Below are 16,150 nucleotides of genomic sequence, written 5' to 3'. Positions count from 1 at the left end.
AATTAACTTGCTAGTTGCCTCCAACCCTCGCCTAAACTAGGTATATAAAATTAATGTAATCATAAATATTAATTTAATTAAGCACAATAAATAATATTTTACCATATAAAAATTAATAATAAAATTTATACAATTAATATAATGTGTATATAAAATATTAAATATTAAAAATAAAAAAATTACATAATCATGATAAATATATAATGATAATGGGTGATTAGGTTTTGATTTGTTGGTGATGAAGGGTTGATAATGCATAACTGTTTGGTTTTTTTTTTTTTTTTTTTTTTTTTTTTTTTTTTTTGTAGAAGTGATTTGTGTACTCTTCTTAGTTGAGAGAATTAAAATTAAAAAAAAATATGATTTTTTTAATTGATAAGCACAATTGTTTATTAGTAAGATATATCATAAACTCTTTTTATTGAAGATGCTTTTAATTAGATTAACATAGTATCCTGAATTGTAACACCTATCCTATAAAATAATGTGGAAGGGATGGAAGCTAGTGATAGAAAAGAAAAGTCCACTTAATGAACTAATTAGAAAATGCTGATGATGTGTTAAAATAATGTTTAATGAGGAAAATTACACTTCGTGATAGATGTGTTCATAAAACAGATTTATGAAAAATTCAAACTAAATCAAACTAATTTATTTTATAAAAGTAGATTGGTTAATAGATTGATCTTTCTAAAATATGAATTTGATTTCTTAAAACTAGATTGGTTTGATGTGATGCAGGTATTCACTGTACTTATATATGAATTATTTTATAATAAAAATAAAATTAATTCACTTTATAAAAATAAATCAATAATTGAACTGATTTTGTAAATTGGATTGGTTAAATTTTTTCTCAAAATAGATTATATTTTTTTTTAATATAAATCGGATTGCTTTAGATTTTTTGCACCCTCTTATTCTATTAGTATAATTAATCTTTGTGGACTTTTAGACATCATGTGATCATGTTAATAATAATAAAAAAAAAATGCCGGCAATGAGCAATTGAGCAAGATTCTGTGGTGCACGTCCCCACTAGAAATTTTCTTTCACAAGTTTCTTCTACAAATTTATTATCTTTGTTGTTTCAAAAATTGAACCGCACTACTAGCGCTATGCAATTTCTTCTGATGTATAATATTGCTCCATGCTAGAATCGAAAGATCAAGTATATGTATACGTAAATATTTTTTAGGAAGTGTTTGTTACAAGTGTTAAAAAGAGAGACAAAGTGCATACAATACAAATGACAAAAAGTTAGAAAATCCATTTTGTGGCGGAGAGATCCACACCATCAAACACGAATCTCTCACGCTTATCTATTAATTATTAAATTAACCAAAGCAGGCTCCAAAAACAAACGGGAAAATCCGATGCAACCCAGAACCTGATGCCATACATGTGCCATGGCATGCTGAGCCATATTTCTGGAATAAAAAAAGAATTAATCATCTGTAAATTTTTTTACATAAACAACCAATCAAATCTTTTAAATTATTTTATTTTATTTTTATTTAATTAAATAAACAATTGACATGATACTATTAAAAGATATAATTGATTGTCAATGTAAAAAAACTTTATACTAACAATATACAAATATAAAAAATCCTAAACCCTAAACCTTAACACTTACTCATAGGGATGGCAACGGGGCGGGGCGGGTACGGGTTTCATGATACCCGTCCCCGTCCCCGCGAGCCAAACTCATCCCCGTCCTCGTACCCGTACCTGTCGGGTATGTGATTTTCATCCCCATCCCCGTCCCCGTCGGGTATCGGGTATACCCGTACCCGTACCCGTACCAATCAAATTTTTTATTTTTTAATTTTTTTAAAAAATATAATATTTTTAAATTATTTTTTTAATTATATTATAATTATAATTAGGTTATTTCTTTATCTCATATTATAATAAATAATCACACATAAAAAAATATTAAAATTCTTTAATAAAATTAAATTGAAAGTAGGTATTAAATTAAAAATGAGAACGGGGACGGGTACGGGACGGGTAAGTACATATCCATACCCATACCCGTATCCGTACCCGATTTAATATATCGAGTTTTACCCATACTCGGTCAAACCGAGTATTTCCCGTCAAAATCGGGACGAGTTCGGGTATTACTCGTGAGTACGGATATATTTGCCATCCCTACTTACTCATGAAAAATAAGCGAAAGCTATAGTCGAGAAATGGCGCGAAAACCAAAAAGAGCATTGATTGCATCCAAGTTGTTGTTTGTGGAGTTAATAAAAAAAAAACAGGCGGAAGCAGGTAGCAGCTAGCTGAACCAAAAACAAGAGTTCCATTCGCAACGCAACCACACTAACCGCGATGGCTCCACACTCGAACCTTAACCACGTTGATGATCCTACGTATGACATTGTGATAGTGGGTGCTGGCATCATTGGGTTAACCATTGCTCGCCATTTCCTCTTGTTTTCTGACCTCTCCGTCGCCATAGTCGATAAGGATGTACCTTGTTCTGGTTCCACTGGTGCAGGTATAAGTGTATTATAACGTATATATCCATTTCTTTTCATACATTGAGGTTCCATATCGACTGATTATATAATTAAATTTGTATATATAAATGAAGAGTAGATGTAAGACTTACGAAATTGGATATGGTTGACTAAACTCTAAAACCATCTTGAATAATGAGATAAGGGATTTCCAACGACATCAAAATCAGTATTATTTCACACGGTATTTAACTCTATCTTTTAGTCAAAATTGAAATTTGTAATTTTCAAATGATAAGTGGACTGTTTTAGTTTCGGGAATGAGTTTTGGAATATTGCAGAATCAGAGACTGTAGTTGTATGCTGAATTTTGATTAGGTCTCGTTCCCCTTTGTTATGGAAATAGTGATAACTCTAACTCGTGCATCCCTATAGCTTAAAGTAACGATCGTCATGTTGTTTAGCTCTTTATACACAATGTTTTTAGCTGCAACAGAAGGATTATTTGAATTTACGTCTTCCTTGAAATTGCAAAGGCACTAGTTTTTTTTTTTTTTTTTTTGGTTACGAACCAAGTTATTATTTTAGGAGCTATCTTTTTTTTATAAATTGTTTATCGGGGTTTTTTTTAATTTTTTATCTTATTTATTTTTTAATTTATCATATTTATTAATAAATTAAATTTAATATTTTTGAATTAAATTATCGATAATGAAAAATATTTTTTTACAATATAATTTATTTATATTAAATCTAAAATATAATTTATATTTTTAAAATATTTATTTATATAAATTATAAATATAATTTCTATATTTAGTGTTTATTCGTATATATAATTTAATATAACTTTAGTTATATATAATGAATATTTAGTCTGTGAAATTCAGTCACTAAAATATTAATAAATTATAGAATTAGATACAATGGTTTTTTAGAGCTTAATAATAATAATAAAATAAAACTGAACCATTTTGGGGAAAACACATAATTATGGAAGCGTTGCTAAAATGCCGGTATGTTCATGTGTGCATTTACTATCTTAAATAGGTATCGACATAAAAAGAATTAAAAGATTTAAATATATTTTTAGTTATTTAAATTTAATGACATTCATTTTTAAACTTTTATTTAAAATTGATCTTTTTAATTACCAAACTTCAAAAATGTTTATTTTAATTCTTATAAAATTTTGTAAGAAAATATGTGAAATACATCACATTAAACATAAATGCATAATTATCTCAATTTATCATTTTTAAATATTTTATTAGTGAGTGATATGAAGAATTAAAATAATTTTTTTTAAAAATTATAGAAATTTAAAAAAAAATCATTTTAAATTTGAGAGATAAAAAAATAAATTTATTTTAAATTTAAAAGACTAAAAATATATTTAATTAACAAAAAATATACATCCTTGCCATAATAATGTAGCATCGATATTTAATCTAAATCCGTAAGTAGCTAATATCCATTTTTTTTATACCTCACCTATATATGTATTTGTGAAGTATTTAATTTAAGTCTAAAAAAAATATGAAATAAACATGTATAAGTTTTATTTAGATAAATCTTTATAAGAGAAAAAGATAAATTAGTTTTTCACATGAAATTGCTCTCTTCAAAATGATGTGAAGAAACGGATGAAATCGATATTATTTCCATTTTTATTTATGTATTCTTAAAAAAAAAAAAAAAAAAAAAAACTAGTGATCAGCGGTTATGAGCTTTTCCAATTGTATACTCAGCAAAAAAGACAGCATTTCCAATTGTCTAAGCTGGTTGTAGGACAAGGAAATCTATGGATGATACACAAAACCCCTGGAAGTGCTACATGGGATCTTACGAGGAGGAGCCATCAACTTTGGAAGATGCTGGCACAGAGCCTAGAAGAGCAAGGCTTGGATCCTATGGTGGAGTTGGGTTGGAAAGTGTGTGGTATGATTTATCTATGTTCCTACTGCAATACCTGTAATTTTTCTGCAAATTTCTCTTTGTTTCCACTGCAATTTGGAAGGGAGTCACGCCAATGTGTCTCACTGAATTTCAAGCTGCATATAAAATTTGCGTCTCTTAGTGAGCCATCAGTGTAGTGTGCAGACTGCAGATGCTGCATTATAGGAGTGGGGAAGCAAAAAAGAAGTGTCTGGTTGAGTTTTAATTATGATTTTTTTTATTATTTTATATGCAATTTCTTAATCACAAAACTATATTTAGTTATGTAGGAAGTGTTTTGGATATCTTCCTTTAGTTTGATAGCATGCATGCATCTGTGAAATGTATGCTTGGAACATTGTCCAAGGCCATTCTCTTTTCAGTCCAGCAGATCATCTGGTCATAGGGACTAGGGAGGACTTGCACCTAGCTTCATCTTTTGCTTCAATCTATTGATGCCATGAGGCAACAAATCTTAACATTTTTTTCTGAAAGCACTTTTTGACATCAGAGAACAACAGATAGAAAGAGAAGCAAGCACTAATATGTTTGTAAAAAGAGAGCTAAACTACTTTTCTTTTCCTCTCTTTTTTTATTTAATTGATGTATTTGTATATTGTATCCCTTTATTATTAAAATGTTCAGTTTCATCATTTAATCTTTAAAAGTGATGCAATGTTATCCTTTTCGTCTAATTTAGAGCAACATTGTTTTCTTATACATGTAGTGACAATGTCACTTTTTAATTGTGCCATATGTACAAGAAGTTATACTGATAGTCGAAATTGGATGGAAAGAGCAACTTTGCATAGTTTTTAAAAATTAAGGGACTAAATTGATCCTTTTAATAATAAGTGACCTAATTGAACTAATTAAATTACAAGAGAGATCATAAGAGTAATTTAGCCTAAAAAGAGAAATAAGTTTATGTAGATCATGCTGATTTCTAAATTTGAAATGTAGATCCTCCTGTGTATTTTCGTGTGGTAAAAATGAAATAGAATTCATACTATTGCTAATATAACTAGTAGCAGATTGAAATTATCATATATGCTATCATATCATTGTGAATTTGAGATGCTAATTGGTTGTTATGGATTATTCTGAAGAAGTTATTGCGTGAAATTTTCAGTCTACAATTAGTGTCATGTACAACAATATGCAGGAGGCATTGATATTCACAGTAATGAAAGTTTTAGGCCTTTTTTCCCAGTAATCATAACTATGAAGTGACATTTCTTTTGATCAACAGGGAGCCTATTAATCGGTAGAACTCAAGAAGAGTCAGACATGCTAAAAGAGATGGTGAAACAACTTTGTGAAGCTGGATTGAAAGCGGAGTACCTGTGTAGCAGTGATTTGATTAAAGAGGAACCTGATCTGTTGGTGGAGAAAGACACTGCAGCTGCATTTCTACCAGATGATTGCCAATTGGATGCTCGTCGTACTGTTGCATATATTGAAAAGGTTCTGTATTGGTTCATTTTTCTTTGCATATATTATACTTGCATCTTGTAAATGTTTACATTTTTCTCTCAATCATAGACTTGCTACGGTGCTGCTATGGACCTGTTTGGATAATTTGTTTTCCAAAAATACTTTTAAAAGATAAAAATCGGAAGGAAAAATGAAACAAGTTTCTTCCTAAGCTAAACTTAACTTATGTAGAAGTTAATTTGTAAAAACTCTCTCATGTTAGCTTTTCTAAAAACTCTTTTCTCACTTATGCATAGGATTTTTTTAACTTACGGAAAAACTTACTTTAATTTTCCTTCTGAAAGTACTTGGAGAAGTATATCCAATAATCCAAATATGTCCTATACTTGTCGCTTCAAACTTACAGTCAGCAAGTTTATTGTTGTGTAGACTAACAGGAATTTTGCATCAAAAGGAAGATATACAGAATTTTACAATGAGCCAGTGAAATCCTTCATCAGGTTTAATACTTTTTCCCCCTTTTTGTTGCACTGTGGCAATGAAAGCAATTAGGGAAACAAATTTTGTTGACTAAATGGTTTGTTTAATTTTTTATCAGGTCTTATAGCAATGGGGAGGTCAAAGCTGTTCAGACTTCCAAGAACACAATATACAGCAAAAAAGCGGTTATAGTTGCAGCTGGTTGTTGGACTGGTGGTTTGATACAGGACTTGTTCAGAAATTGGGGAATGGAATTGCATGTTCCAGTAAAACCAAGAAAGGTGTGTTTATATACAGCTTGAACTGACCGAATCTTGTATATCAAGGAATTCATATTCATTCAGTGTTTGTCCAAATATTGTCATTTACCATGCACTCAGGTACATTTTACTTTGTAAAGTGAATTTAAGTTATGACAGTTTGTGGAATTTGCTTAGCTATATTATACTCTTTAGTTTGTGGGTGGTTATTTTGAAGGGGGATAAGATAGGAAAATTTGAGTCTTGCTCTAATAATCTCTTAAAATAAGTTCTAATGTAACAAGAAATGAGATATTTTGAAATCACTTGGGTTTGTGCTTTGCAACATTGTAGTATTGTTCGGACTTAGAAATTCGTTAAGGTAGTTAGGATATTACTTAGTTAGTTAGGGGGTGAATGAGTTCAATAAATAGGTTGGATCCAAGGGGAATGATTCATTCTATCCTGTATCATTTGATAATTGAGCTTTGCTATTTGTGAAAAGAGAAATCGAAATCGAGACATTTATTCCCTTGGAGGAGAGTTATCTCTCTTATCTTTTAGAGTTTACCAATCAAGAAACACCATCTTTCTTTATTTTCTAATCTGGGTTCCTAACATATAACTTGTCTATAATACTTGTATTCTACCACAATAAACATAACGTAGTTAATACCTTTAGGTTGGTTTTTCCTTGTAGGCCATGAAAACATTGACCATCCTTTGGCATCTTTGGGTAATAATGTGTTATAGTAATTAGCTATTGTTGTACTTTGTCTTGTTGGAATTAATGTCATAGTTTTCACCTTCAGACATTGGAATTATGGATGAGAAATTGTCAGAAGATATAATTGTACTACAGTTGCTTGAAGAATAAACCGTTTAGTTTAGTGTTTGCATTTAGTCTCACTATGTTTACCATTCAATCACTCAATAAAAATTTTGCTTCACGACCGATAGGAAGCAAACTCTTGATATCACTATTAAAAATATTTTGTAAAACAATGAAATAATGGACTTGGGACAGAAATTGGGGGAGTTAAATTGGAAAAGGAAAATTTCCATTATAATTCATAAAAGAGAATAGATATTTTTAGACTTACAATCAATTTGAAATTTCTATAAAATCTCACTTTTTTTTAAGCATATTCATTTGAGATTACATTAACAAATTAGAAAAACCTAAAACATGCAAAAATGACAAAACTTATTAAAAACTTGTTTAAATTTCAAGTAAGATAAAATCTCGTAATTCTAACAATTTTGTATGATTATATTATGAACTGGTCATGTTTGGAATGAGTCTTATTTTTGTGTGTATGTGTGGTGAGTTTTCTTTCCTTGCTTGGCATATTGTTATGGGATCATCATGTTTAAACCACAAAGTTGGTTCATATATTACTATTGACGACATGCTGACAAAAAAAAAACCATTGACAACATGCTCATGCAAACGTGACAAAGTCACATCTCGAGCAATTTCCTTTAAAATGCATACATAGAATGATTTAAGTCGATCAGATTATTTAGTTGATTGATTGATTGCTATGTTCCTTTGTGTGTTCTTCTATTTGGTGTGAAGGGTCACCTACTTGTGCTCGAGAATTTCAATTTTCTTCAATTGAATCATGGCTTGATGGAGGCAAATTATCTCAACCATCCAACAATTTCTGGTTTAGAATCATCTGATCATGAAAAGCACTTATCTGTTTCAATGGTAGCAAATATAGACGTAGCAGGGAATCTTCTTCTTGGTAAGCTTCGTTTCCATGGCCCATGTAAATAATATCTGCAACGAGGAAGCTTGCATAACTAATTTATATGTCAGATGATTGCATATTTTGATTCTAAGTTTGAACTAGATTTAAATATGTTTTTACTCTCTTAAATTTGGGACTAATGTTTGTTTTAGCCCTCAAAATTTTAAATTAATGATTTTAGTCTTTGTAATTATCTTTTTTTTTTTTGGAAAAAAACTTGTAATTTTTCTGGATCACATACAACAATACTGAAATGGCATATTAAGTCAATTATGTAACACTAATTATGTTTAATTAATTATGTTTAATATAATGTTTTCATCAGTAAAGACTTAAGAAAATAGATTTTATGTGACAGATTTCCACAATAATAATTGAATTTTATGTGAGAGATTCACAAATTACATTTAGATGGTTGGATTAGAATAAACTTTTTTTTTAAATTAAAGGAACTAAAAATATTAGTTTTAAATTTTAAAGACCAAAATAAAAGTTATCTCACATTTAAAGAAATAAAAATATATTTAACCTTTTTGACTATTATTTATATCGACCAATCTTTTGTCTTTGAAAAGATTTCCATTCAAACAAGTGTGTGTGGCGGCAATTATTCAATGATAATATGCTCATGGTTTCATTTGCATATATAACATGATACTTATTGTTATTTTTGCATTTTTTTTTGTTTTCTTTTCGGGAATAGTGTATTGGTGTTATTAAATTATTCACATGTGCATCTTGACTGAAGTCTTATTTGTTTCATTTCCTTCATAAATAAGTTTGTAGACCCTCGATCTTTATTATAATACACGATGTAAAAAGAAATAATGATACTTTCTATAAGCTACTTTACAATTTCTATAAAATATTAGTATTTATTTTTCATCTTATGCTTCAATTAAAGAGAAATAATGATATTTTCTATAAGGTACTTTATAATTTCTATAAAATATTAATATTTATTTTTCATCTTATACTTCAATTAAAGATTGTAAAAATATGTATTTTTTGTTGTTAAATAATATAAAAAGAGAATTTAAGAAATAAATGCTTTCACTTCTTAAATTTTACAATTTCATTTTTCAAATCTCTTATGAAAATTTAATGATAAGTAAAAAAGATGAAATTGGTACATCATAAATTTTGTTTATATATTCAATAAAATTAACTAATATAACTACTTATATTTGTAGATATGATTCAATTAAGAGTGTCTTACAATAAGAACCATATAGAGTATACTTATTGGGAAATAGATCAATATTTTGTGGTTGATGCAAATGCTTCTATAATTTATATCTTTAACATTCTTTTGCTTGTGGTAAAAAGCGAAAATCTTATCCACTATGTAGGTAGTAGCCGTGAATTTGTTGGTTTCAACACCGATTTGGACGAGTCTGTTGTTAGTTACATATGGAAGCGAGCTGGAGATTTCTTTCCCAAATTGAAAACACTTTCCTTGTCAGATTTAAGTGCAAGTAGAAAAGTCAGAATAGGACTACGACCTTACAGTGAGTCACCATTTCTCTTAAATATCTAATGCTGTTGAACTATTTATACTTTATGGATGTTTAGATGAGCTTCTTCTGAGTATTTCTAAATGAAAAAAATAAGAAGAAAAAAAATTAAATTTTTTTTCATAAATTAAAATTAGCTTATACATGAATTATAAATAAGATTTTGAAGAAATTAATACAAGAAAGTTTCTACAAATTAATTTATAATAAACTAATTTTATGAAGAAAAAAAATATTTCATTTTTTTCTTCTTATTCTATAAATATTTCTGAAAAAGTTCACCCAAACATTATCTTTTATTTACATTTTCAAAATCGTTTTACTCAACATATTTTATTTGACTTGCATGTATAATTTTTACTGTTAGTTCCTGATGGGAAGCCAGTGATTGGCCCTGTGCCTGACTTGTCAAATGTGTACCTTGCATCTGGACATGAAGGGAATGGGCTTTCAATGGTGAGTTCTCAAATGCACTTAATTTTTTTATTATAAAAATATAGCATTTTGACATTGCCTATTAACACTAAAAGATAGTTAGCATCCACTCTGAATTCATAAACTTTTAGATATTCTTCTAATAATGGAGTATTTTCCAGGCTTTGGGTACGGCTGAAATGATGGTTGAGATGGTGTTAGGATATCCGGGAAAAGTTGATAGCACACCTTTCGCTGTGCATCATGTTCTTGATTAAAATTACTCAACTGATGAGAATTATAAGCAATGTCCTAAAATGTGAAGTCATAAAAGGCCACTTGGATTATAAGTGAATTACTACACTAATAAAGAAAACATCATCTCACGTACACAATTATTTTTTTAACTTTGGTTTATTATGGTAGCTGTACATTGTGTAAATTACATGTAATTTTCTCTGACGAATTTATATTTCATTTGCTCATTCCGTAATTGTACACTTTCAACGCAGTCAATTGCTCAGATTCTCTCATTCTTAATTGCTCACTATTTTTTAAACAAAACAACACGTGGTGTCTCTTTTGCATATATTGAAATCACCTGTCTCACTTTTGTTAATAAAAGATTGTAACATCAATTATAAGTAATAGGTAGGATTAAAAAAATAAAAAAAATTTTCATACGTGCTCCTTTGGTTACACTCTCTTCAAGCCACAATGGACAGTCCCAACGAGTGGACCTTTGGAGCTCCCTCCGGTAGGACGATGGAGATGGCAGCAAGATTTCTGTGGCGCTTAAAATCCTCCTACATGGATTCGAGGATGAAGAGTCGCTCGATGGTACCATTTTGCTTCACATTTTGGTGGTCAAATGTAGGCGGTAAAGTAGGGTGGAGATGGTGATGTTTTGGTGGCCAACGACCTACTATGAAGATTGTTAAATTAAAAGATGATCATTTATATTTAGAATTTTAATACTAACAAATAAAATATTTTTATATAAAAGAAATGTCTGCAAAAATATCTTTGAAACGTATTTTTGAAAAGTTTATTAGACGAGGTGTAAGACGTAAATCATTTGTAAGATGCAAATCGTCTATAAGATGATTATTAATTAGATGAAATATCTAGTCTATCTCATATACATTAAATATTTATCATTTATTAAGACTAGTGATAAAGTTTGTTTTGAATGTTGCATTCTTTAATAGATCAAATCAAAAGACTATATGAAAACTCGCAAATCTGTTAAAAAGAAAACCCATGCTTTCAATTAGAATCGAATCCCTGAAATCATAGAAAAAAGTAGATAAAGTCACTACAATAGTTTTTCTGCACTGACATTATTTCTACAAGCTCTGTTTGATATGGAAAATTGATAAATAGTCTCCTTAATCAGATAAGAGGTATTATTTGGTGAAATGCATTTAATGCTCGTATTAAATGTGCTTAACGATTACTTGCCACCACAAGGAAAACAATAAAGAAAGACGAAACAACCTTATGAGCTGGACTTAAAGTGTTGCAATGGTCATCTTCTCCAAAGCTACTTCATAAGAAATTCTAAAGATCAAGACAAAGAGAAGCTTTTGATTGAAATACAAGAACATTCATAGACATATTTCTTCTATATATCTTTTATGTTGTAGAATTTTTTTTATATATCAAAACATTGTTGTATTCACGTCTTAGAGAGATGATTGTAATTGTTGAGATGATGGAGATTGTTAAGATGATGAAGATGATGGAACATCTTGAAGACTCCTCAAAAGTGTTTTAGTTTTGATGATGCATTATATAGATATTGCTTAAAGCTATGCAAAAAGATATTGTATTGATTGTAATAGATATAGGCTCGTCTGTGCGTTTGTTTATGATTGATGATGATGATGAATGCTTAATTCAAGAACTAATCAAGTTTTTTTAAGAAACCAAGAATTTTATTTTTTAGTATTTCCATGAGTAACCATAAAGTTATAGATTATCTTGAAAAAGGTAATTTACTACCAAGTGTTTTACATAGAAATATGACTTAATTCAAACAAGAGTTTTCAAGGTAACTTTGTTAATCAATTACCATTCAGGGTAATAGATTACCAACTCTGTTACAAGAAAAAGATATTCAAATGTCCTCTAGATTAATAGATTACCACGCCTGTTATTGAAAAATAATTTTCAAAGTGTTTACTGAGGTAATAGATTACCAAAGTTGGTAATAGATTCAAACAAACTCTTTTGCTTGAAACAAGGCTGAAGAATCAAAGTTTTCATCATGTTAATCGATTACCATATGAGATAGTCGATTACCACAGAATGAAAGGCAATCCTGGATCTTAAGAAAGCTCGGGATAATCGATTATCATATCCTGTAATCGATTACCTTGGTGATTTTGTGTTTTTGGTTCATTTTTAAAGAGTTGGTAACAAATTACCATATTAGATAATAGATTACCTCTGTTATTATTCTTTATAACTAAATCACGTCTTGAACTTTAAGTAAATATAATTTTGAAATTAAAAAAATTTGAGAACTTTTTGAAAATCTTTTGAAAGAAAAAACATTTGAGAAAAAGATTACTTTCATAAACAAGAATCAAGGATGGTCAAAGAATTTTTCTGAAATATCAAGAAGTGCTAAGATTGAACATGAGTTCTTGAAGGAAGAAATTCAATAATTATATTCAATTGTGAAAGATCAATATCTACACGAAATTAGGTGATATCTTTCTAATCTTTAAACTTGTATTTTCGTTTTGGATTGTGTATCTCTTAAGATAGGGTGTCTCAACAAGAGATTTTGAAATCTTGAGTAGAGTTTCTCAAGTAATTTATGTGGGGTACATAAATTTTGTGTGTTTTCAATCTTTTGGTATCAAGATTGATGTTTGTTTAAATTCTGGTAATATTGTGTGTGCAAGGTGTTTGTAAACAATATTATAGTGAATGATCTTTGATTTAGTGGGGTGCTAAATCAGGGAAAACTAGATGTAGGCCAAGTGGATGGCTGAACTAGTATAAATTTCTATGTTCTTTATCTTCTTACCCTTATCTTTAAGAATCTTGTTAATATCCTGGTTAAAGATTTCAAATATTTATGAAATACGAAATTTCAATTATTGTAAAAACTCTAATCATTATTCTTGTGATTGAAATTGATTAAGAAGAAGGTAATATAAAATCAACCTTGATTACAAGTAATTGTTTTGCTGCATTAAATTTCATATTTTGATACTCTGGTAATAAACCTTGTAATCTATTGTTATTTGTTAAATTAGATTGAGTAAAGGTTGAGTTTTAGATATCTTGATAGGCTTTTATCAAGAATTGTCGAAAGTTCAGTCATCTTAGGATAGAATCTATTTAACCCCCCCTTCTAGATTCTAGTAATCTGGGACCAACAGTAACAACCTTGTAATACCTTGATAACTATTATTATCGGGTATATCTTAGAGAGTTTGATTGTAGAAGAATACTTGGGTAGTGGATTAAAGAGGCTAGTTAAAGAACACTTGTTGTAAAGCTTGGAGAGACTTAATTGTAAAAGAATACTTGGGTAGCAGCTTGAGGAGGCCAGTCAAAGAACACTTGTTGTAGAGCCAGAAGTGGTTGGGGAAAGAATACTTGTAACTTTGACAAAGTTAGTGGAACTCAATCTGGTTGGATTGAGAACTAGACATAGTCTCTGTATTTTAGACGAACCAGTATAAAAATACTCAGTGTTCCATCTGTTCTTTTGAAAAAAGTGTGAGTTTTTGATATTTACTATTCAACTCCCCTTCTAATGACTATCTTTTCTCCATATTTTGGTATCAGAGCTCGACCTTTGACGGAATTAAGCGTCCAACCATGCTAAAGGAAAAAAAATCCAAATAGGAAGTAGTGAAGGCCAATATCTACCAAAAGGAGCTTCTCTTACGAGGTCTCCAACCTTTAATGGAGAAGACTACCTGTGAATGAAAATGTTCATAAAGTCCACTTAGTAACCCCTATGTAAGGTAATAACACAAGGTGACATTGTTGTTACAAAGCCTAAGATACAATACACTCAAGAAGACTATAACATTCTACAAAACAACATGAAGGCACGCTACCTCATTGCATGCTTGTTGTCTCGAATTGAGTATGGAAAGTTCTATAGTTACTTCATCGCCAAGGAAATGTGGGATGTCATTAGGATAATTCATGAAGGTACTAAAGGTGTGAGGTTCAGGAGAGCAACTACTCTTCAGAGACACTACGAGTTGTTCTCCATGAAGGCGAATGAGACCATAGACAAGATGTTTGGACGTTTCCAAATAATTCTCAATGGTTTAAAATCCTTGGAAACTGAGTTTTCAAAAGCTTAAAATAATTTGAAGATATTGGATAACCTACCTAAGATCTGGGAGCCCAAAACAAAATCTATCTCAGAAGCGCGTGATCTTAAAGTTCTCACTCTTGATGAACTTCTTGGAGCTCTACAAGTTCTTGAGGTTCACTTGAACAATAGAGATCACCCTAAAATAAATGAAACTATTGCTTTAACGAGTGGTGAAACCAGTAAGAAAAAAGAAAAGGAAAAGCTCTAAAGGTAGAATCTAAGGCCAACAATTTGTGCCTTGATTTGAACTTATGTTTCATTTTGTCTATCCTTCTATCTAAGAGTTTTATTCAATGTTTTGTGAACCCTTTTACTAAAAGAGATAATTTTTAAGAGGTTTTTAATTTAACAAATTTTTATTATTATAAAAATATTTACTGATTACGTTTCAGAGTAGAAGAGTGTCATGACGATCAAAAAGAAGAAAGGAACATGATAATCATATTTTGAGAAAGGTGAAAAGACATAGAGGATAAGCATAACTGAGTAAAAATATGAGAGGTAACAATGAAATGTAAGAATGATGAAAGAGATAGTAAGAGTATAAAAGGTGATGATGATGATATGATGAAATGTTGTATGGGAGTCCATGCATTCATTCATAATTTCTTCGGGAGGTGGTGTGAATCTATACAATGGAATCTCTATGATTTTCTACCTTAAGTGTGACACCCTCTACCCCAACATACATATACAGTAATTATAAAAAAATATAAAAAAATTTCATCATTAAAAATAAAATTTCCAGCCACGTAAGGGTAAAGAGTTCACATTCATAAACTTAATCCAAATAACCTGCCGGTAAAATTACAAAGAAATAAAACTGAATTTTCTAAAATAATTTAATAAGAACATTAAGCTTGGGGGCATTATGGTAGGGAGCCTATAACAAGTATGGAAATTGACCATGACCAACTATAATGCTTTGACTAGATCCTGATAGATTTCTCCTAGTTGAAAGTGGATTAAAATGGTCACTCAGAGTTTGGTGATTTAGACCATGTGCTTCTAGGTTGCCTTGCATTGGAGCGCCTTTTGGTGACGTTCAAGATTAGTACTACATGCATATAGAGTTAGGAGTATAAGTTTCGTGAGTCATTAAATAACGATGTGTATGATTTTGAGTTTAATGCATTGAATGAAATATGATGAATCTTGAGGACTAGATGACTTGTATTGATATAAATTGTGGTTATATAATGTGTTAGTATGTTGCCTATATACTTTATATGTGTTGTGCATTGGTGAGATATATTATCACTTTTCTTGTGTTTCTTTTTTTATTTTCACTTTTTGTTCGGGATGAATGTCATGCAAGAGTTGATAAGGTATAAAAGGGTGATCATGAGAAGGAGAAGAAGCTTGATGCTTCGATTTGATTTGTTAGCCTTACTTTGATAGTGTGATATTGGGGTTAAAGGACATTGTAGCATTTTCTTTATATATGGCTTAAACTCAGAATTATTTATGATGTCCTTTTATTTTGATGTTTTGTAAAATGTCGTTTTGTGCTTTTGTTTATAACTTATAT

At 29.8% G+C, this 16,150-nt stretch overlaps 1 protein-coding gene across 1 annotated transcript; it reads left to right on the top strand.

Moving 5' to 3' along the window:
- The first annotated feature begins 2,277 nt into the window (after positions 1 to 2,277).
- Positions 2,278 to 10,766, top strand: LOC109792034 (uncharacterized). Its single transcript, XM_020351417.3, has 9 exons — positions 2,278 to 2,512; positions 4,266 to 4,415; positions 5,665 to 5,879; positions 6,279 to 6,349; positions 6,448 to 6,610; positions 8,151 to 8,322; positions 9,681 to 9,839; positions 10,213 to 10,301; positions 10,442 to 10,766. The coding sequence occupies exons 1-9, from the start codon at positions 2,344 to 2,346 to the stop codon at positions 10,535 to 10,537; spliced, it is 1,284 nt and encodes a 427-aa protein (XP_020207006.1). The 5' UTR covers positions 2,278 to 2,343; the 3' UTR covers positions 10,538 to 10,766.
- Positions 10,767 to 16,150: the final 5,384 nt, after the last annotated feature.

This window comes from Cajanus cajan, chromosome 4 (assembly GCF_000230855.2).
Source record: "Cajanus cajan strain Asha chromosome 4, NIPB_CcT2T_4, whole genome shotgun sequence".
NCBI classification, from domain to species: Eukaryota; Viridiplantae; Streptophyta; class Magnoliopsida; order Fabales; family Fabaceae; genus Cajanus; species Cajanus cajan.
This window is presented reverse-complemented; position numbering and strand designations above follow the sequence as displayed.